At 58.1% G+C, this 23,472-nt stretch overlaps 1 protein-coding gene across 2 annotated transcripts; it reads left to right on the top strand.

Annotated features, from left to right (window-relative positions):
• Window positions 1-1,518: 1,518 nt before the first annotated feature.
• On the top strand, window positions 1,519-19,250 carry CSK (C-terminal Src kinase). 2 transcript variants are annotated; one of them, XM_019750999.2, is made up of 13 exons: window positions 1,519-2,151; window positions 14,501-14,579; window positions 14,893-15,006; window positions 15,114-15,226; window positions 15,541-15,760; window positions 16,543-16,636; window positions 16,834-16,899; window positions 16,983-17,082; window positions 17,174-17,264; window positions 17,707-17,780; window positions 17,865-18,060; window positions 18,164-18,250; window positions 18,425-19,250. In XM_019750999.2, the coding sequence occupies exons 2-13, from the start codon at window positions 14,565-14,567 to the stop codon at window positions 18,605-18,607; spliced, it is 1,353 nt and encodes a 450-aa protein (XP_019606558.1). In that variant the 5' UTR covers window positions 1,519-2,151; window positions 14,501-14,564; the 3' UTR covers window positions 18,608-19,250. The 2 variants fall into 2 exon arrangements, with proteins under 2 accessions (XP_019606558.1, XP_019606559.1); XM_019751000.2 differs by lacking the exon at window positions 1,519-2,151 and adding an exon at window positions 2,934-3,308.
• The last annotated feature ends 4,222 nt before the right edge of the window (window positions 19,251-23,472 follow it).

Raw genomic sequence — 23,472 nt, 5'->3', positions numbered from 1 at the left:
AAGTAACTAACCCAAGGTCACACAGCTAGTAAATGGCCCCACTGAGATTTAAGATTTGAACCTTAAATTCGTGCTTTTTTCCACCATAGCATCTCTGAGACTTACTGGATATCTCCTCAAAGGGTAGGGGTGTGACTACCACTCCCCTCCTTAAAGGGCTGGAGCCTTAGTGGCAAGCTGGCTAGGGGTGCATTGGGTCAGAAGGTCACCTGTGGTTTGGGTGAAGGCACACCCAACTCCTGCTCCTGGTATGTAAGGCTCTTTGCAATCTGCAGCCACAGTCTCCCCAGCTCACTCTCCCACAGGGCCCTTTACTGTCCACCGCACTCCCTCAGCCCCTCGCTTATTGTGAATTTCAAGACTTTGTCAGTACACCTCATTTCCCCTACCGGAGAACGTCCCTCCTCTGTGCCCACACAACCCTGGGAAACGCCTCCACATGTCCTGCCTGCACTGGAGTCTCTGGTCTCTCCCCTCACCGACCCCCACTCTCTAACCCCCCACCCACACCCACTGTCTGCTCCTGTAGCTCAAAGTATATCTCTTCCCTGCTCCTTGTTAATAATGATATATAACACGCGAGACTTAACTGAAGGCTGACCATGTGCCAGCCCCTGCTCACTAAGCACTTTAAATGTATTAACTCATTTCCTGTCCTACAAAATCTTAAGAAGTTGGTGCTATTATTTCCCCCATTTTATCAAATGGGGAAACTAAAGCCCAGAGAGTTTATTAACTTTCCCAAAGTCACGTAGCTGTTGACAACATCCCCATTGCCTCCAGGCTGAAAACAAAGTCTAAGAAAGTCCCACAAGGCTCTTTGGATCTCTCTAGTCCCTGGTCTTCCGGGGACCTCATCTCCCACCACTCTCCTGGACCTACACTGTCATACTGCGCTATTTCCAGGTTCCAGAGCCATCAAGCTCTCTCATCTCTCCCTGCCGTGGTCCATGCTGTTCCCTCTGCTTGGGGTCCCAGCTCTATGAAATCTCCCCATTAGTCTCCCCCTTCTTTTCTGCTTCCTGTGGACCTTGTACACCATTATCAGTTATTTCTTTGAGCTTGTCTGTTGGCTGGTCAGTAGTACCGAGAACACCTTGACAGTAATGTAGTGGTCCTACTAGTAGAGTCCGGAACCGGGCCTGTCCCGTCGTCAGAGCTATTAATCATCTGAGAATAAATGAATGAATGAATGCTTCCTGCTGCGAGTGAGGCCCACTCTTCACAAACAGATTCAAGGAGAGGGGCCCAGGCCCGGCCTCAATCGCTTCTACATCCGGGAAGAAGCTGCGCCCAGGGAAGACTGCAGGTGGCTCCAAGGCGGGCTGGTCGGCCCACTGCGCGGGACCTTCGGGAGCCTCCATCGCAGGCCTGCAGGTGGGGGCAGGGCGTGGGCGCGGACACACCCCCCGTAGTACCCCCGGCGCCCGGCAGGGGGCGCCGCCCCCGCCGGCCCACGCCCCACTGGCCCACGCCCCGCCGCACGCCTGGCAGGCCCCCTCGCGCAGGCGCGCTGCCGCGGGCGGAGGATCCGGGCCGCGCTTCCTCTCGCCAGGCCTGTGAGCTTCCTCCCAGCAGAGCCCCGGGCGAGCTGAGCTTGGCCGCCGCCGCCGAGCCCGCCACCGCCCTCCCGTTCCCGCCCCACCCCGCACCCTGTCGGGGGTCCTGCCGGGGTGGGGTCCGAGTGGGGCGACCACCCGGCCTCGCCGCCGTCGGGACCGTCCCTCCAGCCAGCGGTCCCTCCCGCCCCAGCCAGCCTGTGGCCGCCGGAGCCTCCGGGGCGTGGAGCGCGGGGAGCCCCCCGCGTCCTGGGCGGCCCCCGGCAGCCGGCGCGACGTTCCAAAATCAAACCTTGGTGGCGGCGTTCGGAAACGGAACTCTGCCGGGGCCGCGCCGGCTACATTGTTTCCTCCCCCGGTTCCCTCTCGCCCTCCTTCCCCCGCCTTTCTTCCCTCCCCGACCCTGGCCGCGCGGCTGCCCCCTGCGTCCGTCTGGCCGTCCCTCCTTACCCTCTCTTCGCACCCCTACCTCTTTGTACCGCATCCTCCGGGGACCCCTGCGCCCCTCCCCTCTCCCCTGGCGGCATGGACCGTCCCGCAGGCCGCTAATGCTGCCCAAAGCGAGGTGGCCCGGACCGCAGTGCCCTGAAAGGTGAGTGCGTTTGAGTATTTCCCGAGGGAGGAGGGTGGCGGTCTCACGTCCCGCTTCTGTTACTGCTGTTGCAGCTGCCGTCGCGTCCACTCCCATCCCCCACCTCCCTTACCCCCTCCTTCCCGGTTTCGAATTCTCCCGGGAGTCACTGTCAGCCCGACTGGGAGGGGAGCACAGGAGGGAAGTACTGCCTTATGAGCCCCCACAGACTTTGCTCAGGCCAGCCGAGTCTCTCCGCCTGTTTCCCCCGTGTGGGGTCTGGCTGTAGCCGGGAGGGAAGGGGTCAGCCTGGGCCAGAGCCCTGGAGAATGGGCAGTTTGTCATTCCATACCCAGGGCCTCCCTGCAGGTTCCCTGGTCTGCCTGGTTATGACCCCTCCCTCGCTTCCCAACAGAGGCCCTGCCTGCTCTAGGAATCCCAGGGCCCAGAGATTGAGCTTGTCACCCTCAGCCTCCCAGAAAACCAGGCTTAAGCCAAGGAACCTCTGACCCTTGGGTGGGGAAACTGGGCAGGGCCTCTGTCCTGGGTAGAGGTGACACTGGGCATTAGGACCATGCCCCCACCTCCTGGCAGCCTGGTTAGCCCATTCTCCCAGGCTCCTCAGGGCCCAGGCCAGGTATCAGGAAGGGGCGTGTCCAGCCACCAGATCCTTGGAACTTAACTAGGGGTTCCCTTCCTCTCCCCTCCTAGTAGACCAGGGAACTGAGGCTCAGAGGGGGAAGTTGCTCCCGCAGGCTTCTGGCAGAGCTTTGCTGACTATCCGTCCATCCCCCACTCTACAGAGCTGAACTGCTGTAGGTGGAGGGCAGCCAGGCAAGCACCTTCACTCACCAGGGACACAGGCCGCCATCCTGGCCCAAGGGACCCTGTGGGGTGAGCATGTGCTCCCCTACAGAGGCCTGTAGAGGAGGCAGAGGACTTCCGGCCCCAGCTCTGCCTGGGTATGGGCTCAGGCATCTGCACTGCCCCTGGGGTTACCCCCTGGTGCCTGACGCTGGGTCCCACTGGTGAGGATATGGGGGAACCTGTCTGGTGTGGCCCTGGAACTGAGCTGAAATAGCCTGGTATTCCGTCGTGACCCTGCCCTCCCACACCTTTGGCCCAGATGGCATAGGAACAGCCAGATTCAGAGCGTGAACGGGATCCACATGGGGAAGGTGAGAACCCTGTTTCCACAGGGAGCATCCCACAGCCTTGGCATAGGAGCATTTTCAGGGGACACCCAGGGGCCTGTTCCAAGCTCCCCACACATGGGGATCTCAGCGTCTTTCTTGATGGGACCCCAGGGTGAAGGCAGCAGGAGGGAGACTGGGAGTGTGGTAGGGTCCTCTTGTTCCTGGAAGGGTGGGAGTTTCCCTGGAGGACGCCGAGCCATGTCTGGGGCCCTGCTCAGGCTCTGCCCTTGATTAAAAGTTTTTTTCCAGTCTCCCTGACGTGCACAGTGGAGAGGACCCAGATGAGGTCGGCCTGTGAGGCTCCCCTCACCCAGCCCTAACTTCCTTTCCAGCCTGGGGTTGGGGCTGAGGCCTGACATGGTTGAGCTGTACCCGGGTGGCCGGGGTCTTGCGGCCTTTGTAGAAAGGGGTCTGGCTGCAGGCTGGCACATGTGCAGGGATGTGTTTTCCTACCTGGTGAGCTAGGTGCCTTCCTCCCTCTCAGAAGTGACTGCTTTTCTCTTTGTTGGATCGGGGGCAAGGAAGGACCAGAAAACAGTCCCCAGCACCACTGCAGGGGACACTGGGCCCCAAGACGTTGAGACACTACAGAGCGTACAGGCGGGGGCCGAGGCCCAGGAGCCACAGTTAGCTGCCCCAGCAAGCCGCCAGGTGGCCTGAATGGGCAGGACAGCCTGGGTCCAGTTCTGGCCTCCATCTTTTGAGGAATTTCAAAGCCTTGACACATAATCCCCAAAGAGCAGAGGTATTTGGTACAGGAAAGAGAAAGTAAGGAGAGACCGTCACGTGTCTGAGGGGCTTTGCCATGGTAGAAACTGTCCCAGACACCAGGGCCAGAGCTGGGGGCAGGCAGGGCCCAGGGAAGTGAGTCTGCGCTCATTACGAGAAAATTATGTATGTATTAGTTTCTTAATTTAGAAAGTAACAAAGCACTACAGGAAATGTAGAAAACAAAACAAAAATCACCCACTGTTTCTTCCCTGGCACAGTGACTAGCATTTTGGAGTTCCCTGCCAGTCTTTCCTGGGTTTTTTTCCTTCGTCGCTATTGTCATTTCAGTGTGCATGCCGTGACAACTTTTTTCATTTAATACTGTGTCTGTGGGCATTTTCTCATGCTGCTACATGGTCTGTGTAATGTTGCCTCGGGAAAGCTGTAGAATTTTCCAAATAGCTGCCACAGCAACCCTACCCAGACCCTCTTACTAAGCGTATGCACTATTGTTTTCTGACTGTTGTTGGGGTGGTGGTTGCTACAGGCCCGCAAAGCGGCCAGGAGTATCGGAGAGAGCAGGCAACTTGACACCCATCCAACCTGGTTTCCAGGCCCAGCTATGCCACTTAGGCCTGGGAGGAGGGACCTTGGACAGGTCACCGTTTGAGCCAGGGTTCCTCGATGTACACACCAGGGACAGTGTCCCTGCTCCAGAGGGGAATGTGCGGGCAGTATGAATGCACCAAGGTGCTAGAAAGTGCCTGGCACAGCCCCTGGCCGTCACAGGCACTTTGTCGGGGCGGGGGAGGGGGCATTGTTGATGGAGTGCCCACCACAGACTGTGGAGAAGATGCTGGCTAGTGGTGGCTGGTGACTCACCAGCCAAGGGTTGCTCTGTGGCCCGGGGCCCTTCTAAAACCCTCTGGCCCTGAGACTCTGGACTGCTCTGGCTGGTGCCTGTCCCGCCTTCGTGCCTGCCGCCTTCCTGTCACCCTGTGATTGGCTGGCCCAGATCATGGCCTGGCCCTGAGAAGATGGGTTACTGGTCGGTTTCTGGGACCTGACCTTACCCATCCTTCTCCCAGCATCGGAGCTGAGTGAACAAGGCCTCTTCTCTGAGATCCCAGCTCTCTCCCGTCCCCCAGCTTTGGCTACTTCCTAGGCAGGCCCCTTATTTCCCCAGTGGAGATAGAGGCCTACTTTCCCTGGAAAAGCTGAGACTTGGGCAGGGAACCCAGGCATTCTGACCCTCAGCCAGCCTTGTCTCCGCACCCTTTCCCAGGGCCCGGGGCAAGGAGGAAGCTGGGGCAGGCAGGGATATTAGGGCTCCCCCGGCTGGGAGTTGAAGAGGACCTAGGTGGCCAACAGATCCCTGGGGAAGTCCTGTGTGTCAGCGTCCTCCTCCTTGGTAGGTGTTCCCCATCTAACCTGAGTGTGCGTTCCCGTGACATTGCGTGCTTCCTCTTGTTCTGCTTCTCTGGAGACCAGAGAACTGGGAGTGCCCTCCTGGGACCACCCCCTTGGACGGGAGGAGGAAACCAGTCTCAGCATGGCACCCCTGAGCCTAGGAGACCATAGCCCCAGATGACCCTGGGATGACCCAGGACTACCCCAGGCAGAGGGTCTGCCCTAGATGGCCTATTCAGTGCATGACCTCGAACTCTGGCTGCCAGACCTCTGGCCTGGTGCAGGGGAAGTGGGTATTACAGCTGCCCTCCTGTCCCACAGCTTGGGCTGGGATGAGGTCACAGGGTGGGGTCCTCTCCAAGATGCTGGCCTGGCTGGGGTGAGCCCTTTGGATGTTTCTCAGTGCCTCCCCTCCTTGGTTGGGGACAGGATGGGTGGAGGAGCAGGCCACCACCCCCACCCCCCCACTAGGCAAGGAGCACTACCTCCCTTTCTCCTCTCCTCTGGGTCCCTTCATCCAAGGGCTGGAAATAGAATCTGCTAAGTAATGATTAAAGTCAAATTTAGACCTAAAAATAAGGAGCTGGTAAAGGAAGAGCTAGTGTGCTCCCTGCGTGGCTGAGGGGAGAAGCGAGCAAGGCGGGACTAGCTTCGGGGGGCCAAGCCCCTTCTTCCAGGAGAGGCCAAAGCCCACTGGGGTATTGGGAGTGCTTCACCAATTGTGGGGTCTCAGCGAGACCTCGGATGATGCAGCCTGCACCAGTCGGGCAGGTTGGCAGGACCAGGGAGAGAATCCCACTTTTCCCGTGGGGAAACTGAGGCCCAGAAGGACAAAGTGGTCTATCCAGTGACTGTCTGAGAGCTCTCCTTGGTAGGCCCCCAGGGACCTGAGGGCCCCATGCCGCCCATCTCACCCTTTCTGCCTGCTCAGTTTCTCTTCCTGGTTTTGAGATACTGTGATGAGAGCAGCTTCTCATCACACACTCGCTGTATACGCCTCGGTGGGGCTGGGCCTCCAACCGCAGCTTCCCTCCGCCTCCCCCGCCCCCACCCCTTCCGTGGTCTGGGCCCAAGTTGCAGGAGCAAGTAGGAGAGAGGCTGCCGGGTGCTCCCCTCTGCCTGTCCTGCTCTCCGCACAGGTGGAAGCTTTGTGGGTGGGTGAGAACCTGGTGTCATCTGACGCCTGCCCACCCTGGCTGCTGCTTCTCAGCCCTGCCCAGCACCTGGTCCTCATCCAGACCTGGGCATCTGTGGCCTGTGTTGTCCACACTGCAGTGAGACTGGAGGGGAGAATGAAGAAGGAACCCTGTGAGCTCCCCTGCTGGCCAGTAGGGGAGATCAGACTCAGAGAGGAGTCAGTTAGGGCAGTCCTGTGGTTCCCACTTCATGGCAGGGCTGGTGGGAGCGCAGATCGCAGAAGCTGGGGATCTGCGTAGGCTGGAGCAGCCAGGAGGGCTTCCTGGAAGGGAAGGGCCATGAAAATCAATAAGCATTTGCGGAAGAAGCAGGGTGCGGGCAGAGGTCGTTGCTTGAAGCTTCTACCCTCTCTAGGGCTGCGGCTTCTCTGTGTGAGACCGAGTATGGCAGTCAGGAGTGGGCGCAGATGTAGCTAACCTGTGTTTCCCAAAGCAGGAAGGCCAAACTCTGGGCAGACTTCCCCTATCTGTCCTTTTTCTTTTCTTTTTTTTTTTTGTAAACTTTTATTTATTTGTGTTTTTCCGGGACCCATCAGCTCCAAGTCAAGTAGTTTCAATCTAGTTGCAGGAGGCACAACTCACTGGCCCATGTGGGGATCGAACCGGCAACACTGTTCAGAGCTCGCGCTCTAACCAGCTGAGCCGACCGGCTGCCGCCTGTCTGTCCATTTTCACAATGTCATCTGTCCTGCCCACGGGAAGGTTGGGGGTTTTTCTCCTGACCACGTTCAGACAGTTCTGAGTTCAACTCCCTGTTTTACCCCTTAGAAGCCGGTGACCCTGCTCAGAGCTGGTTCCTCATCTGTCAGACAGATCAGCAGGGAAACTGACAGGGTTTGGGGGATAAAGTAACTGAGGCAGGATGGCTCAGCAGGCTCTCATTCTGTGCTTTCCTTTTTGTAGCCCGTCCCTCTGGGAGAGGTGTTGCTATCCTCCTCCTCCCTCACGTGGCAGCAAAGCTGGATGTCCTGTGTTGGGCCCCCATCGCTTTCCCTTCCGAGCTCTGTGTTCTGGGAGTCCCATTCTGAGATGGGGAGACCAGGAATCTGGGACCAAAGTTCTAGACAGCCCATGGGCCTCTGGGCCTCAGTCTCCCCGCCTGTAACCTGACTAGGAGACGTCGGGGAGGGGCAAGGAGCTGCACGGTGTGAAGGGCTTGTTGGAGGTCAGTGCGGAGAGGCTGTAAGTAAATGTAGGCAAATGGAGATGCAAACACCACAGCCGCTGCTCAGGGTCAGGCTTGGGGGGCGCTGAGGAGGCCCCAGCCCCCACTGCCCAGTGATGTAGGTAATTAGGCTCCTGAGCGGTAATTAGAAACCTTTCTGGGCCAGGAGTGTCAGCCTCCAGCCGCAGGGGGCTCCCACAGGGGAGGAGATTCCCACTGGCGGCCTCTCCAGCCTCCACCCCTCCCACACCGCTACACGGAATTTCCAGTGCCACCAAGCCAGTGGGGTCAGGAAAAAAAGCCAGTGAGTTGCTGTAATTTCGTTTTAACATTTTTCAGCTATTAAACTCGGCCCTCCCCTTAGGGCAGGGGTGCTGAAGGCTGAGGACGGGCCAAGGGTGGGGAAGGGGCCAGGCAACACACACTGGAGCCAAATTGGGGCCATCATTCCAGCACTCCCCTGATCCCCAGGGAAATTTAGGCGTCTCCGAGGGTCTCGTGCCCAGTTTGACAGCTGCCCGACCCTGAGACATCTGCGCAGTGGTGAGGGCTCTGGGACCACCTGCCAAGGTCAGTGGGGACCCTCCACCCCCACGGCCTGGTGCGTGGCCAGGGCGTCTAGTGCCTGCAGCCTGGGTGTCCTTTGCAGAACCAGAGGTGGGGCTGATGTTAGTGCTGCCGAACCAGCCCGACTGCTGACAGCGCCTCGCCCTTCTCAGGTGCACTGCCCTTTCGGAGGGAGCTGCCCAAATTGGAGACTCAGTTCTGCTTGTACCTGTCCTGTGACCTGGGAAACCTCCCTCGGCTTCCGAGCCTCCTGGGCCCTCACCCTGAGCCCTCCTCAGCCTTAATTACCTCCCTGTGCACCAGTTTGAAATCCTCAGCCTGGCCTGACCTAGCATGGCCCCGCACAGTGCCCCCAGCCCCCGCCCCTTCTTCCTGGAAGCCCTCCCTGTGGCCCTGTCTCCTGTCTGTTGACGTACTGAGCACACCTGGCCATGACTGACCGTCTGGTAGCCAGGAGGACAGCAGCAGGTCTGCATTTTGTTGGGGCATCGAGTGGAGTTCTTGGGGCCCCACGGACAGGACCCCCTGAGCCTTTTCCTCCTCTTTCCCATCCCTGCCCACAAAATATGGGGCTGGGTGCCAAGGGAGGCTCTTGGAACACTGGTGTAGAGAATGAGAAGGTAAGGTGGACCTCGCGCCTCTAGTGGCTGCCCGTGCCCCGCCCCCCAGACTCCAGCTGGGTCCTGTGGCAGAACCAGAGTCCCTGGGGGCCATGGCCCTGCACTCCCCCAGGTCTCTTGTGCACTTCCCCTTTCAGTGGGTATTTTTAGCCGGGTGTAAACAGTTACTGAAGGCTCCCACGCCCCATTAGGCAGTCGTTTTGGTGAGAGGTCAGGGCAGGAGCCCTTTGACCTACCCTGGTCCTCAGTGTGTGCTTGGCTGTGGGGGTCTAAACCAGGGCTGGAGTTTCTGGGCTTCCCCCCACCCCGCTCCACCCTGCCAGCCTAGGCTCCCAGTAAAGGCCTGCCTGAGGCTGTGGCCACTGACCTCAGTGCTTGGGCACAATGCCCAGCCTGTTCCCGGGCCCCCGGCGCAAGGACTGCTGGGAGCAGGCTTTGCGACAGAAAGTTAGAGTGAAGCATTGACTTCACAAAGTTCCAAGGTTCCCCGTCCCCTAGCCCTGTGGGGGTGGGGTGACAGCTGCTGTCCTTTGGGGTTAAATATAGTCCCATTGGTTATGGGACCTCAATGTGGTGCAGTCAGCCTAGCTTCCCCCTTTTGTTTGTTGGTTCATTCATTCATTCAGCACTCATTTACCCAGCAGCCACTGTGGGCCCAGCCCATGTGGGGACATGCTGGGGACATGCATGAGCCCCCAGCTCCTCCCCTGCACAGCTCCCAGGCCAGGACCAGCGCTGTTCTTGCTGGGTGGAGCGTGGGCATGTGTGAGAGGCTGTGACGGCCGGGACAGCCAGCACAGCTGGGGGACCACGGGAAGCTCCTGGTACAAGTGGCTTTCCAAAAGTTATGGATTTTCAGTATTTTTTTTAGGGGAGATGCATAGAGTTAAAAAAAAAAAAGTCAAAAAGGACAAAATACACAGTGGAAAGGAAATTTCCCTTGAATTCGATGCACCCCCTTCTCATCCCAGAGGCAGACTTGGTCATCAGTTTCCTCTGTCTTTCAAAGGTAACCTGCGCATAGCTGAATTTGCGGGTGAATTGTATGTCCCCTTAAAAACACAGTTTGGGGTAGACCGTATACTTGCTCTTTCTTACAGCCCTTGGAGTGTTTCAGACCTACCAAAAAGCTGAAATAATAGTATAATGAATACCCATATACCCTTTACCCAGATTCGCCAGTTCTGAACATTTTGCCCCCTTTGCTTTACCTGTTCTTTTGGATGCATAGACCTGTGTGTACATGTGTTGTTTTGCTGATTTGTTTGAGTGTTAGTTGTAGACATCACAGCTTTCACTGTCAAGTAGTTGAGCATGGTCGTTTCCATAATCACAATACCGTGGTCACACTTAATATTATCTAACATTCCCTTTTCCCAGTTGTCCCCAAATGATTCTTATAGCTATTTTTTGCCTCTGAAGCAGAATCCGATTCAGAATGACTCATTGAATCTTATTGTCATGTTTTCTTTTTTCCAGCTTTATTGAAATATAGTTGATATAACACGGTGTAAGTTTAAAGTGTGCAATGTAATGACTTGATACGTGTACATGTCGCAGAACAGTTCCCACAACAAGGATGACACATCCTTCACCTGCGTATTTGTCATGTTGTTGTGGGCCTTCCTTTGGTGTCTTATTTAATCTAGAATATGCCGCGGCCTTTGTTTGTTTTGTCATTCATGACGGGCTGTAGGAGTCCAGGCCAGTCGTTCGGGCCGGGTTGCATCTTCCTGGTGGGAGTCAGGTGAGACAGCTCGGCAGAATACCGCCGTGGAAGCTGTGTCCTCCTCGGTGCGCCGGCCGGCACAGGAGGCAGGCAGTGTCGCTTCTCTCATTGTTGGTGATGCTTCATGTAAGCATTTGGTTAACGAGGGGTCTGCCAGGCCTCCCTATTGTGAAGGTGTCTTTCCTCTTTCTGGTTCATCGGTCGGGTGGTCCAGCAGCTTCTCCTTCGATGACTTGGGCCCGCTTTTGCCATTTCTCCTTACTCTGTCATGAAGCGTGTTGTGTCCCGTCAGCTAGAGCTGTTGTGTCCCGTCACATCTGGAGTCTGGTGTTCTCTTTTAGGGGTAGTTGGTCATTTATTTACTTGGTCCCTTATTAACGGGCATAAGGATTGTCTCCCTATCTCTTGCTACTACAAACAGTGCTGCAGGGACTGTCCCACCACATTTTTTTTAGACACATGTGCAGCAGAAGCATTGCTTCCGTTGTGCCCTGAAGGCTGAGTGGAAGTTCCCTGGGTAGAGCAAGGGGAGGGAGTGGGAAGGAAATGCCAACGCTGATGTGAGAACAGCAGGTGGGAAACAGGTGTAGCTGAGCTGCTGGAGCACCAGCAAGTCTCAGAAAGGTCAAGTGACTTTCCCAAGGTCACACAGCAAAATTGGTGGCAGAGCGAGGAACAGGACTCAGAGCCCCGACTTCCAGGCCAGTGTTCCTGCTGCCTCCACAGTGGCCTGAAGCCAGGTTCGCACCACCCGGGAAGGGTCCCCCGTGCCTGACCCAGGACAGCCTCTCTGGCTCTTAGTCCCTGACCTGGAGGGGGTGGCCCAGCTGGACCCTCAGGGCCTTAAGGAGGGATCCCAAACTGGGAGGCTGCTGAGCCCTCCTGGCTACGCCAGGGAGGAGCCGTCAGAGTCCAGAGCTCCTGCAGGCAGGGATTCTGTGTCAAGGCAGGTCTTGTTCCTGGTACTGAGAGGCGGCAATCCAGCCCTTACACTAGCCCTGGAGCTGCAGAGTTACCACCAACCCATTGTGCAGATGGGGATACTGGGTCCCCAGGCCGCAGCCAGCAGAGCAAAGGGGAGAGGTTAGCTCTTCCCTCTTCTCTCCAGATCTTGTCATCCAAGCCCAACCCCTGCAGGAAGCCCGTGCTGACCACTGCCGCCTGGGCTTGCCCCTCCTCTCAGCACTGCTTGCTTCTCTGCTCCAGTGCGCATGCTCTCCTAGGCCAGTGTGGTGCTGGCATGGTGTGGGTAGAGGAGGCAGGGAGGCACGGGGCGGGGGACTGGCCTGAGAGCTCAGCTGTCTGCGGGCAAGGATTCTCACTTGAGGTGTGAGCTCAGGCAAGGCCACCTTGCCTCCTGGCCTTGCTCAGGGTCCCCATCTGTAAAATGGGGATAACAGTTGCCTCTCTCTCAGTTGTTAGAGGACTTGATGAGCCATAACCTGCCAAAGACAAGGCCTGGCACAGAGTAAGTGCTCAGAAAACAGGGCCTGTTATTATTTTTATTATTATCATCAAGTCAGTGGGGAGGCGGCGGCAGCTGCTGCAGGCCAGGAAAGGAGTGTTTGCAAACTGACAGCTGGGAGGGTGACTAATGGTGCCACAGCCTCCACGCCCTCCTGCAGTGGCTTCGAGTTATGGGGGGAAGAGGAGGTGTGAGGCTATGGAGAGCTAGCAGAGCCTCTATTCAGAAGGGCCTGAAGACTGGGGGCCCCAATTCAAGGTCTGGGCTGTCACCCCTAACTAGCTGTGTGGCTTCAGGAAAATCATTCAACCTTGAGAGCCTCAGTTTCTGCTTCCATAAAATGGGGGTAAGGAGCTTATAGCTCGCACAGCATGTAGACCACAGGAGCCCAGGGGGTGGTTGCTGTACTCCAGATAGCTCAGTCGTGCATGTGTATGATGGTTGGGGGGGCAAGGCTCATCCCCCTTGGGCCTCAGTCTCCCTGTCAGATGGCAGAGGTTGACCGGCTGGCTTTTGGGGCATTGGGTGAGGTTTATGCCAGGCCCTGTGCCAGGTAATTCTGGGCCTCATTCCACTCCCTCCACAGCCTGCTTGCAGGGGATCCCTGTCCCCACCTTTCAGGGTAAGGGCTCTGCGGCTCAGAAGGGTTGAGTCATTCACCCTAGTTGCATACTCAGCAGAGGTTGCATACTCTACCTGACTCTAGAACCAGGAGTGTGGCCCGGAAGCGGTGCTGCTTCTCACAGGTCTGTTCTCTGGCTCCTTCTTTCCAAGACCACATGCTCTGCTGCTGAGACCCCCAGGCCCCTGGCCATCAGAAGCAAACTCTGGTCCCTCAGATTGGCATTTGATGCCCCTATGCCAGGCCCACTCCGAGCAGTGCCCACAGCAGACTGGTAGCTGCTCAGATGGTCAGGGTCTGTCTCCCAGTTTCCCTCACCAGGGCTGCCAGCTAGGCCAGCTTCGCATGGCTGTACCTGTCTCTCCCCCAGCACCTTTGCTCAGGCTGTCACACTAACCTGGGGTGCCCTCTGCAGCTCAGGGCTCAGCCCCAGCACTCTCTCCTGCAGGCATCCGTCAAAAGCTCTGCAGCCCTTGCTCACCTCACACCCCCAGCCACTTCCACTCAGAGGCCTTCCCCCACTACCTGGCCTGGGGTAGGTCATGTTTGTGAGTGTGGGGAGTCACTGACCTAGTCTAAGCCTCAGTTTCCTCATCTGTAAAAGAGAACAGTAGCCCCAGCCCCTGCTTCCTCAGACAGGTACAAGCACATGTGTGCCAATGGGTTGGCTTGGTGCTTGTAGGGGTGGGGTTGGCTCGGGTGGCTCTTCAGAGGAGTCAACCTTTGAAGAAAACATACGCACCAAGAAGTACACTGATCAACAAGGTACAGCTCTGTGAACAACAGTGAACCTCCCCCCACTGGACCAGACAATCGCATAACCAGCACCCTGAGCCGCCCACCCCCCCACGTCCCTTCCAGTCACTGCCCCCTCCCAAGAGCAGTCACCATCGTGGATTTGGCCCGATTTTGAACTTTATACGAATGGAACTACATGGCATGTGCTTGTCTGTGTCTGGCTTCTTGGGTGACATGTCTGCACGTTCATTGGTGTGGTCTCATACCTGTAGCTTGATGTTTGCTGCAGTCCACTGTTCCATGGGCATCCCACACTTTATCCATCTGACTCTTGGTGGGCATTTGGGCAGTTCCCAGTTTGAGGTTTGTAATAAATCGTGCTGCAGTGGACACCTGTCCTGTTCTCCCTTGGGTGTGCACACAGTTGGGTAACCAGGCCATGGGGTTGGTGTACCTTGGCTTTAGAGATACTGCCTGGGCAAGTTTTCATAGGCGAAGGGGCCCACAGAGGACAGGTGGCTTTCTCAAGTCACACAGCACCTTCCTCAGGTTCACAGAACTGCCCTGGGCCCCCTTCCCCCACAGACCAGTTAGCTAGCATCGGGGCTGGGGGAGGATGGGGCAGGTGGCACTGGTGATCCCCAGCCCCCAAACCTTCTTGGCCTGTTAGCCACTCTGTCGGGCAGTAAGACCCCCCCATGGGCTGAGGGTTGGTGGCCCCCTCTGTCCCCAGTGGTCCTCGGCCCTCATGCTCCAGCCCCCTCCCTGCTTCAGGGCCCTCAGCCTGCTGGGGGAGGACTGGGGAGGACGACCCTTGCCCCCAGTCCCAGCCCTGGGCACCGGTGGCACCAGGACATATTGCTGTGGGGAAGGACTGGGATCTCAGTGACTTGGGACAGGGAGCCATCTCCTTACACCCCTCCCTCCTCAATCGTGCTTTTCTTCCCACAGCTCCCATGGTACCAAGTGACAGCGCAGCCTTCCTGTGACACGGGACGCCAGGTCTTCTGAGAAGATGTCAGCAATACAGGTACCACGGGGGCGGGGTCTAGGCCAGTGAGCGTCCCTACCACCCCCATGGGGGTGCTGAGCAGAAGAGAGAATGAGGGTTCAGATCGATTTGTTCCCAGCCCTCTGTCCCAGCCCTGGCTTTCAACAAAGTAGAATTCCAGGGTGCACTCAGACACAGGACCCTCGAGATGGGAGCAGCGGGGGAATCTCAGCTGGAGGGGACCCAGAGTTCTTGTGGGAGGGGGCGCCAGCCAAGGTCTGTGGCCTCGGAGGTGTGGGCAGGTGGGTGGAGAGGCCCGGCTGCATCCGCCCACTTGTCTGCTGCCCTGCAGGCCGCCTGGCCGTCCGGTACAGAATGTATTGCCAAGTACAACTTCCTCGGCACAGCCGAGCAGGACCTTCCTTTCTGCAAGGGCGACGTGCTCACCATTGTGGCTGTCACCAAGGTAACGCACCTCACACACCCACCCCACCTGGCCTCCCACCTCTGGGTCCTGGTTCCCCTGCAGGGAAGCATGGGCCTGAGCGCATGTCTGAGCTGCCCTCTCCCCAGGACCCAAACTGGTACAAAGCCAAGAATAAGGTGGGCCGTGAGGGCATCATCCCAGCCAACTACGTCCAGAAGCGGGAGGGCGTGAAGGCCGGCACCAAACTCAGCCTCATGCCGTGCGTACCACTGCGGAACGTCCTCTTCCAGGCGGGGAAGGAGGGAGGACACGGAGGCCCGGTTCCCCCAGAAGAGAGGCAGGAAAGCAGGGAGGCCCGAGGAAAGAGCTGGGACATCCTGAGGGCTTCTTGCCATGAGGAGAAGGGTGTGGGTGCTGGACCTTGGGGGTGGATGGGGCTAGGACTGAAGAGGGAAGGGTGGCCCCAGGGGGAGGGCCTCCCGAAAGTGGAGCCTGGCAGACGCAGTGGGGCTGCTGGGGTCACTAGGCTCTGTAGCCTTGGGCTGCTGTGACCCCTGGCCCGACGTCCCCCAGCTGGTTCCATGGTAAGATCACGCGGGAGCAGGCGGAGCGGCTCCTGTGCCCGCCGGAGACGGGCCTGTTCCTGGTGCGGGAGAGCACCAACTACCCCGGCGACTACACGCTGTGCGTGAGCTGCGACGGGAAGGTGGAGCATTACCGCATCATGTACCACGCCAGCAAGCTCAGCATCGACGAGGAGGTGTACTTCGAGAACCTCATGCAGCTGGTGGAGGTGAGCAGCCGCCACCGCTCTGGCGGGTGACGGGGAGAGTCCTCGTCCTCCATGGGGGCCTGCTATGTGCCGGGGTGGGTCTCTGGCCCCACACTGCCCTCACAGAGAGGGGGGCACTACCCATTTCAGGAAATGAAGGGTCAGAGCCGTTAAGGCACCCCACCTGAGGCCACGCAGCTATAAATTTGAGGTGCTAGGACTTGAATTTGAGTCTGTCTTATCTCAGAACCAGCTTCCCTCAAGCCACTCACAGAACTGCCTGCACAAGTGCGTGTACATAAGCATGTCCTCGTGAGCTGCACCTGGATGGCCAGAGTCCCCGGGCGCCGGCTCCCGCATGGACGTACCCTAATGCCCTGCAGCTCTTGAGGCCAGCTCTGCCAGGCCTTGCCAGGCCACACCTGGCATCCGGTAGCCCCAGGCAGCCTCCCACATGCTTTCCACACCCACTCTCAGCTCCCTCCCCCTGCAACCCAGCTTGGCCTCTGGCAAGGGGTGGTCCTGGGCACAGCTGGTGTCTGGCTTGAGTCAGGGCTTGCCCTCTGCCTGGGAATGCTGGTAGCAACAATGGCGGGTCTGTCCAGCACCTAGGTATGGGGTGCCGTGGGCAGTGGGCCAGGTGTGTGAGGCTCTGGCCTCCCTAACCCCAGCCCTGCCAGAAATAGGGACCACCCCTCACCCAAAGGACTCAGGGCTGGGTGGGGAGAGCCTCTGCCACCCTCTGGTGGTCAGACCTGGGCAGTGCGTGTGAACGGCTGGTGAGCCTGCCCTGTCCCCTGCAGCACTACACCTCGGATGCTGATGGCCTCTGCACTCGACTCATCAAGCCAAAGGTCATGGAGGGCACAGTGGCAGCCCAGGATGAGTTCTTCCGCAGTGAGTGGCACCCCATCCCCAGTCTTCACTTGCCTGCCCACCTCCTGCTACCCAGGCTTCTTGGCATTGCCCCATCCCAGAGGCTCTGGAGACCTGCAAGGGTCTGCACACATGACAGGCCAGTCAGCCGAGGTGAGCCCTGCTGTGACTCTGCTCCAGCCTCAGCACCGCTCACTGCACCCCTCCCCGTCTCCCAGGTGGCTGGGCGCTGAATATGAAGGACCTGAAGCTGCTGCAGACTATTGGGAAGGGGGAGTTTGGAGGTGAGCAGGAGGGGCTGGGAGCCCTTCGAGGGTCCCAGGAACTGTGGGGAGTCCGGGAACAACCCCCAACTCTTTCTTTCCAGATGTGATGCTGGGCGATTACCGAGGGAACAAAGTCGCTGTCAAGTGCATTAAGAACGACGCCACTGCCCAGGCCTTCCTGGCTGAAGCATCGGTCATGACGTGAGTTGGGCCGGGGTGGGTGGGGAGGTCCCCTGGCGCAGGGAGGGGATGAAGAGGCTGGGCAGCCTCTGACCATCCCATCCTGCCCCAGGCAACTTCGGCATAGCAACCTGGTACAGCTATTGGGCGTGATTGTGGAGGAGAAGGGCGGGCTCTACATCGTAACCGAGTACATGGGCAAGGTGCGTGCCTGCCCCGTGCCCCATCCCCCACACTGGAGTGAAACACGACTGCCCCAGGCCCCCCCACACACACACCCTGGGACCCTGCTCTCAGTCCCCTCCCTCCAACTGATATTTGTCTCCAGGGCTCAGCTTTTGTCCTGGCTCATCACTTATTCACTATGACCTTGGACAAGTTGTGTCACCTCTAAGCCTCAGTTTCTTCATCTGTGAAATGGAGATACTAACAAAGTTTACCTTGGAGATTGATGAGAATTAAGAGATAATGGCTGAGCACAGTGTCCAGCATAAGACTTTGATATTCGTGCCAGCTCCTCCCGTGCTCTGCCCCTTTCCTCACACCTCCCAGGGTGTCACCCTTTCCCCAGCCCCAGGCCCGCTGCTCCTGAGGGCTGGAGGGCAAGTCTGACCTGTGGGCCGGTGGGTCTGTCTCCTGCCCCAGGGGAGCCTGGTGGACTACCTGCGGTCACGGGGTCGGTCGGTGCTGGGCGGAGACTGTCTCCTCAAGTTCTCACTGTGAGTGAAGCAGCCCCTGGGGGAGGGGGCCCACCCTGCTATAGGAGCCCCATCTGAGGGGACCTGTGGCTGGCTCGCCCCCAGAGACGTCTGCGAGGCGATGGAATACCTGGAGGGCAACAACTTTGTCCACCGGGACCTGGCTGCCCGCAACGTGCTGGTGTCCGAGGACAACGTGGCGAAGGTCAGCGACTTCGGCCTCACCAAGGAGGCTTCCAGCACCCAGGACACGGGCAAGCTGCCTGTCAAGTGGACAGCCCCCGAGGCCCTGAGAGAGAAGGTGGGTGGGCTCCCCCAGCCTGCGCAGTGGTGGACAGGGGTCCCGGGTCACCCCACCCCCAAATGCCCAGGATCTGACACTGCTTTGCCCATCCACCTGGCAGAAATTCTCCACCAAGTCTGACGTGTGGAGTTTCGGAATCCTCCTCTGGGAAATCTACTCCTTTGGGCGAGTGCCTTATCCAAGAATTGTGAGTGTGGGTGCTGGGGCGTGGCTGGGGATGAGGGAGTGGTTGGCAGGGTATGGGGGCCTCCAGGGCCTCTCTCTGAGGCAGAGCTGAAGGGGACCCCGGAAGAGGGATGCTGAGTAGGGGTCCGCTCCAGGGATTGGGCCCCGCACAGACTCATACCCCGCCTGCCCGCAGCCCCTGAAGGATGTCGTCCCTCGGGTGGAGAAGGGCTACAAGATGGATGCCCCCGACGGCTGCCCGCCTGCAGTCTACGAGGTCATGAAGAACTGCTGGCAGCTGGATGCCACCGCGCGGCCCTCCTTCCTGCAGCTCCGCGAGCAGCTCGAGCACATCAAAAGCCATGAGCTGCACCTGTGACGGCAGGCCTTGCCCAGGCCCTGGGCCTGTGGGGACTGAACCTGGACAGACTGGCCCTCATGCCCCACTTGCTGGGCCCAAGCCTGACTGAGCCCAGTGGGCCTCTTTCCTGTGTCCCAGTCTGCGCCCCTCTGGCCCCCAGGGACTCCGCCTAGGCCTGGCACCTTCTCTCATGGACCCCCCTGTGGGGTGTGGGGAGCCCCTCCGCGGAGGGAAGAGGCCGAGGAGCGGGAGGCAGACGCCCCACCACAGCCGGGTTTCTCCTGGCCTCCCCTCTCTCACCTTCCTAGAGTTTTATTCCTTTCCTTTTTTTGAGATTTTTTTCTGTGTGTTTATTTTTTATTGTTTTTCAAGATAAGGAGAAAGAAAGTACCCAGCAAATGGGCATTTTACAAGAAGTACGAATCTTATTTTTCCTGTCCTGCCCTGCAGGGTTGGGGAGACCAGGCCCCTCTCCAGGGACCAGGGCCCAGCCTTGTTCCCCATTCCGTGTTCCGTGTCGCCTCGGTCGCCCCGTGTTTGCGCTTGACCATGTTGCACTGTTTGCATGCGCCCGAGGCGGACGTGTCAGGGGCTTGGAGCTCGTGTGCTGCCGCCTGCCTTCCAGATGGAATCGTAATAAACCACTCCATAGGACACCGCTGCCCGGCCTCGGCGCTTCCTCCGCCGAGCCTGCCTGTCCCCCGCCCCCATCCCTGTGCCATCCTGTCCATCCCCTGTCTCTGTGAGTGGGCCTGCGCTTGCCCTGTGAGTGGAGCGGGTGGGGAGCACGGCCGGGAGAGGTGGCCGCCGCTTTGTGTCAGCTGCACGAGCGAGTGTCCTGTGTCTGCCGTGGGGGGGGCTCTCACCGCCTGCCGTCCCCCACTGCCCTGCTGCAGCCCAGGCTTGGCCCTGGGGCCCCATCCACAGGGTACTGCCTGGGGGCGCCGCTGCCTCTCCCTGCTGTGTTGTTCAAGCCATCCGTACAAGGAGGGGAGAAAGCCAGGCCTGACAGGATGGAGATGGGGGTCCCCTGGTAGGAGGCAACATAAGTATCTCATGCCTCAGAGAGGATGTTGACCCTGGAGGGAGAGGAGAAGGAGGCTCTGAGCTGCTGCTGCGCACGGTTCACCGGAGATGAAGGAACTACCCCATCGCCACCTCCACCACATGCCCAGCCTTGTGCCTGAGGGCGTAAGGGAGGGGGGCTCTAGGAGGGCACAGATGGAGAAGGAGGACCAGCCATGGCATTGTCTCCCGCTCAGGTTCCCCAGGGCAGTGCTCAGTGCAGTTGGGGGTTCTCTTGTCCAGTTGGGGCTCTGTCCCCTCCTGCCCTAGCCCGCAGGGCCTGAACCCCAGGGCTGAAATCCCGGCTTTGCAGTGTGCCTGGAGCCTGCACTGTGGCCCAGCACCATCTCCCATCCCACCCCAACCCCAGCCCAGTGCGGCAGCCTCCTTACCTCCCCCAATCTGTCCTCTGCACACTGCCAGGTGCGTTTTTCTAAAATTAGGCCATTTGTTCAACAACAAAATATTTGAATACCTGAAGTGTGCTAGGAGTGGTGTTCAGTAGTGAGCAATGGACCCTGTGGAGATCACAGGAAGACAATCACAGACAGTTAATTACAAACTGATAAGTGCTAAGGAAGAAACATACCAGGGGAATCAGATCTTATCTATAGATCAGGGAGGGCTTCCGGGAAGAGGCAGCATGTAAGCTGAGATTGGAAGAATGAACAGGTGAGGGGTTGGGGGGGTTAGGTAGCAGCATTCCTGGAACAGATGCTGAGACTGGAGGTGGGCAGCTTGTTCCAGGGTCTCCAAGAAGAGGGGGAGCGAGCAACAGGTTCTGAGCAGGAGGGTGACATGTCAGATAATGTATTTTTGAAATGATCACCCTAGCTGCTGGTGGAGAAAGTCTGAAGGAAGCACAGTGAGGACTGATCCATGGGAGAGGATGGTGGGAGTGGACAGACTCCAGAGGGAGGTAAGATTGGTAATAAGTCAGGACAAGGTGAAGGAGAGAGGAGCCATAGCAACGCCTGACTCCAGCAGAATGGATGTGGGCGAGCAGGGGCAGGGGACCGTCTGAGCCGGGAACCAGGAGACGTATTGAGAAAACAAGTTCTGTTCAGGGCATGATGAGTTTTGAGTGTGCCTTTGAACCTACCAAGAGGTGTTAAGTAAGTTGCTGGACCCCAGAGGCTGGAGAGGGAAATGGGAGTTAACAGTGTCTGGCTTGAACCTGAAGCATGCGAGGAGGAGGTCACTTTGGGAGGGGACATGCATAAGAGAAGGGGACCCAAGACCGAGCCTGGGGGCACTCTCAACACTCAAAGGTCTAGAGGAGGCTGACCAGGCCAGGTGTGGAGGAGACAGAGTCCCTGTCACGAGGCCGAGGGAAGAGTCCAAGACGAGCCAGCAGGTCCCCGTGTCCCAGAAGACACATGAGGCAGGCCGAGTGCCCATCAGTGCTAGCCAGGAGGAGGTCACTGGCGACATCGGCAGGACCTGGGTTTGGTGTGAACAGATTCTAGATGACAATGGAGGGCCATGCAGAAAGTTCCACACAGAAATTAAGCTGTAATGGGGAGGACGAGAGGTAGAGAATTAAGAGGGCAGAAGCTTGAGCAAATCTGACTGCCTAAGGGAAGGACTGAGGGAGGCAGAAAAAGAGAGGGGAGGGGAAGGGAGCAAGAGAAGGTGGAGCCTTTCTTAGAGCAAGGGGGGGTGAGCTGGAACGGGCCTGCGATAGGAGAGGGACTGTCCTGCAGAGCCAGGCAGCCGTGCCTGGTGACTGTCCAGCGTCGGCTGAGGCCGCAGTGGCTGGGAGCTCGAACCTGACTGTTGCTGACCCAGTGGTCTTCTCTTCACTAAAGGCAGCACCATGGGCTCTTACTAGCTGGGCCAAGCCGGCTCGGTTCAGAGACAGACAATGGTCTGGTGGCCATGGGCCATGGAGGGGCCAGGCAGGCACCATAACGGAACTGGAGCAGGTGCGACAATGTGGAACGAGAAACAGGGTCCCGCTGATGGGGCCCTACGGGAATGCAGGCCTGGGGCCTGGACGTGACTATTCTTCCCACCTGGTGGCATGTTAGCTTCCTTGTCATTACTCCCTTTCCTCTCACTTGATTTATACTTTCTTTCTTTGTCTTCCCCTCTTTCTTTTCTCATCTTTCCGTTCTGTTCTGCGCTGGCCACTGGCTCATCACAGATGAACAAGACATAGGACTCACGGACTCAAGGAGCTCATGGACTGATGGGATCCCACTCAGAACTCAACTTGGTGCCCAGAATCTGGTGGGCATCTCCCATTGCCCACACAGAAGCAGTGAGATAGAGGAGATGGGGGGCAGGGCAGCTTCTCAGACGCTTGTAGGACAGGTAGCGGCAGAGAGCAAGGTGTTCTGGCAAAGGAAGGGTACTGCCCGGCAAAGGTGGTGAGGTGCATAAGTGGCTGGGGCGAAGGTTCCAGTGGCGCGGTTTGGGAGCAAGTAAGGCTGCAGAGAAAGCAGGGCCCAGACCTACCTGGCTTTGCAGGCCCCACAAATAGTTTCACTTTATGCAAAGATGACCAGGAGCGATGGAAGGGTTTAGGACAGAGAAATCACGGGGTCAGATCTGCATTTTAGAAAGATCCTCCTGACTACAATCTGGCCTGGGAGGTGAGGAGGTGTCCCAAGTGGAAACGGGGAGACGGTGGGAAGGCTGCAGTGGCCAGGCGGTGATTGACAGTGGCCTGGGCTGGTGAAGCCAAAGCCGGTAGGAGGTGGAGAGGAAGGTAAACACAGCTGATGTCTTGCTGAGCACTCGTTGTCTGCTGGGCCCTGTTCTAAGCACAATAGGTGTGTTACCTCATTAACCCTCCAAACAACTCTTGGAGATATACACTATTATTATCCCCATTTTACAGGCGAGGAAACTGAGGCTTGGAGAGAATGGGTACCACAATATGAGAGGGCAAGAGCAGATTGAAGAGCTTGCTGATGGCCGATGAGAGGATGAGACAGAAGGGATCTGGGGGATTCCAGTCTCTGGCTCAGTAAAATGGGGGTACCATGCATGAGCCCCCAACCCTGGACGACGATGGGCCAGGTGTTGGAGAAGAGGAGTTTGGTTTGGACATGTCACCTGGGGGCCTGTGTGACATCTGAACAGAGCTGTTCCCTGAGGAGTTGGATGTTCATTCGAGCCTGCAGCTCTGGGGAGAAGATGGGCTGGAAGTAGAGCTTTGGGGATCGTGGCCACAGCAGAGGTGCTTGAAGCCACAGGCATGGATGAGCTTGGCCAGGGAGTAGGTGGTGAGTGGGGGAGATGCAGTGTATGGAGCCCAGTGTAAGGGCTGGGGAGAGAGAGCAGTGTCAAGGGAGCAGCAAGCAGTGGGGGGGCAGGAAGAAGCAAGTGAGCCCTGGGGGGTGCTCAGCATGGGGCAGTGGGGGCAGGGGATGTCCATGGCGTTTCACATCGCAGAGACTGGGTTAAGTGTCCACTTGGGTGGCCGGGTAGCTCAGTTGGTCAGAGCGCGGTGCTAATAACACCAAGGTTGCCAGTTCAATCCCCTCATGGGCCACTGTGAGCTGGGCCCTCCTTGAAAGAAAAAAAGAAGTGTCCACTCAGCACAGAGAACGGGTCATGGTCAGGCCTTGCACGTGCTGGCAGGGCCAGGAGCCGGGAAGTTCAAGGGGCAGGGCCGGGATGGGGCCCCCGTTTCCACAATGCGGCTGGGAAAGTGCCAGGAAAGCGGGTGGAGGTGGCTGAGGGCTCAGTGTGGAGAAATGAGCATTTTCCTTCAGCATGCCCTAGAAGTTTCCATTTACAGCCTTGATTTAATTAACTTGCAGAGCTTCTGTAACTGAACCCTACTGGGAACTTACAAAGATTAG

This window comes from Rhinolophus sinicus, chromosome 3 (assembly GCF_057876585.1).
Source record: "Rhinolophus sinicus isolate RSI-liver-muscle chromosome 3, RSI-T2T, whole genome shotgun sequence".
Lineage (NCBI taxonomy): Eukaryota > Metazoa > Chordata > Mammalia > Chiroptera > Rhinolophidae > Rhinolophus > Rhinolophus sinicus.
This window is presented reverse-complemented; position numbering and strand designations above follow the sequence as displayed.

Excerpts from the sequence above, each read along its gene's own strand:
- CSK (XM_019750999.2), top strand. Across the intron at positions 15,227-15,540 it reads ACCAAACTCAGCCTCATGCC|CTGGTTCCATGGTAAGATCA; the intron begins GTGCGTACCACT and ends GACGTCCCCCAG. Across the intron at positions 18,061-18,163 it reads CCGAGGCCCTGAGAGAGAAG|AAATTCTCCACCAAGTCTGA; the intron begins GTGGGTGGGCTC and ends TCCACCTGGCAG.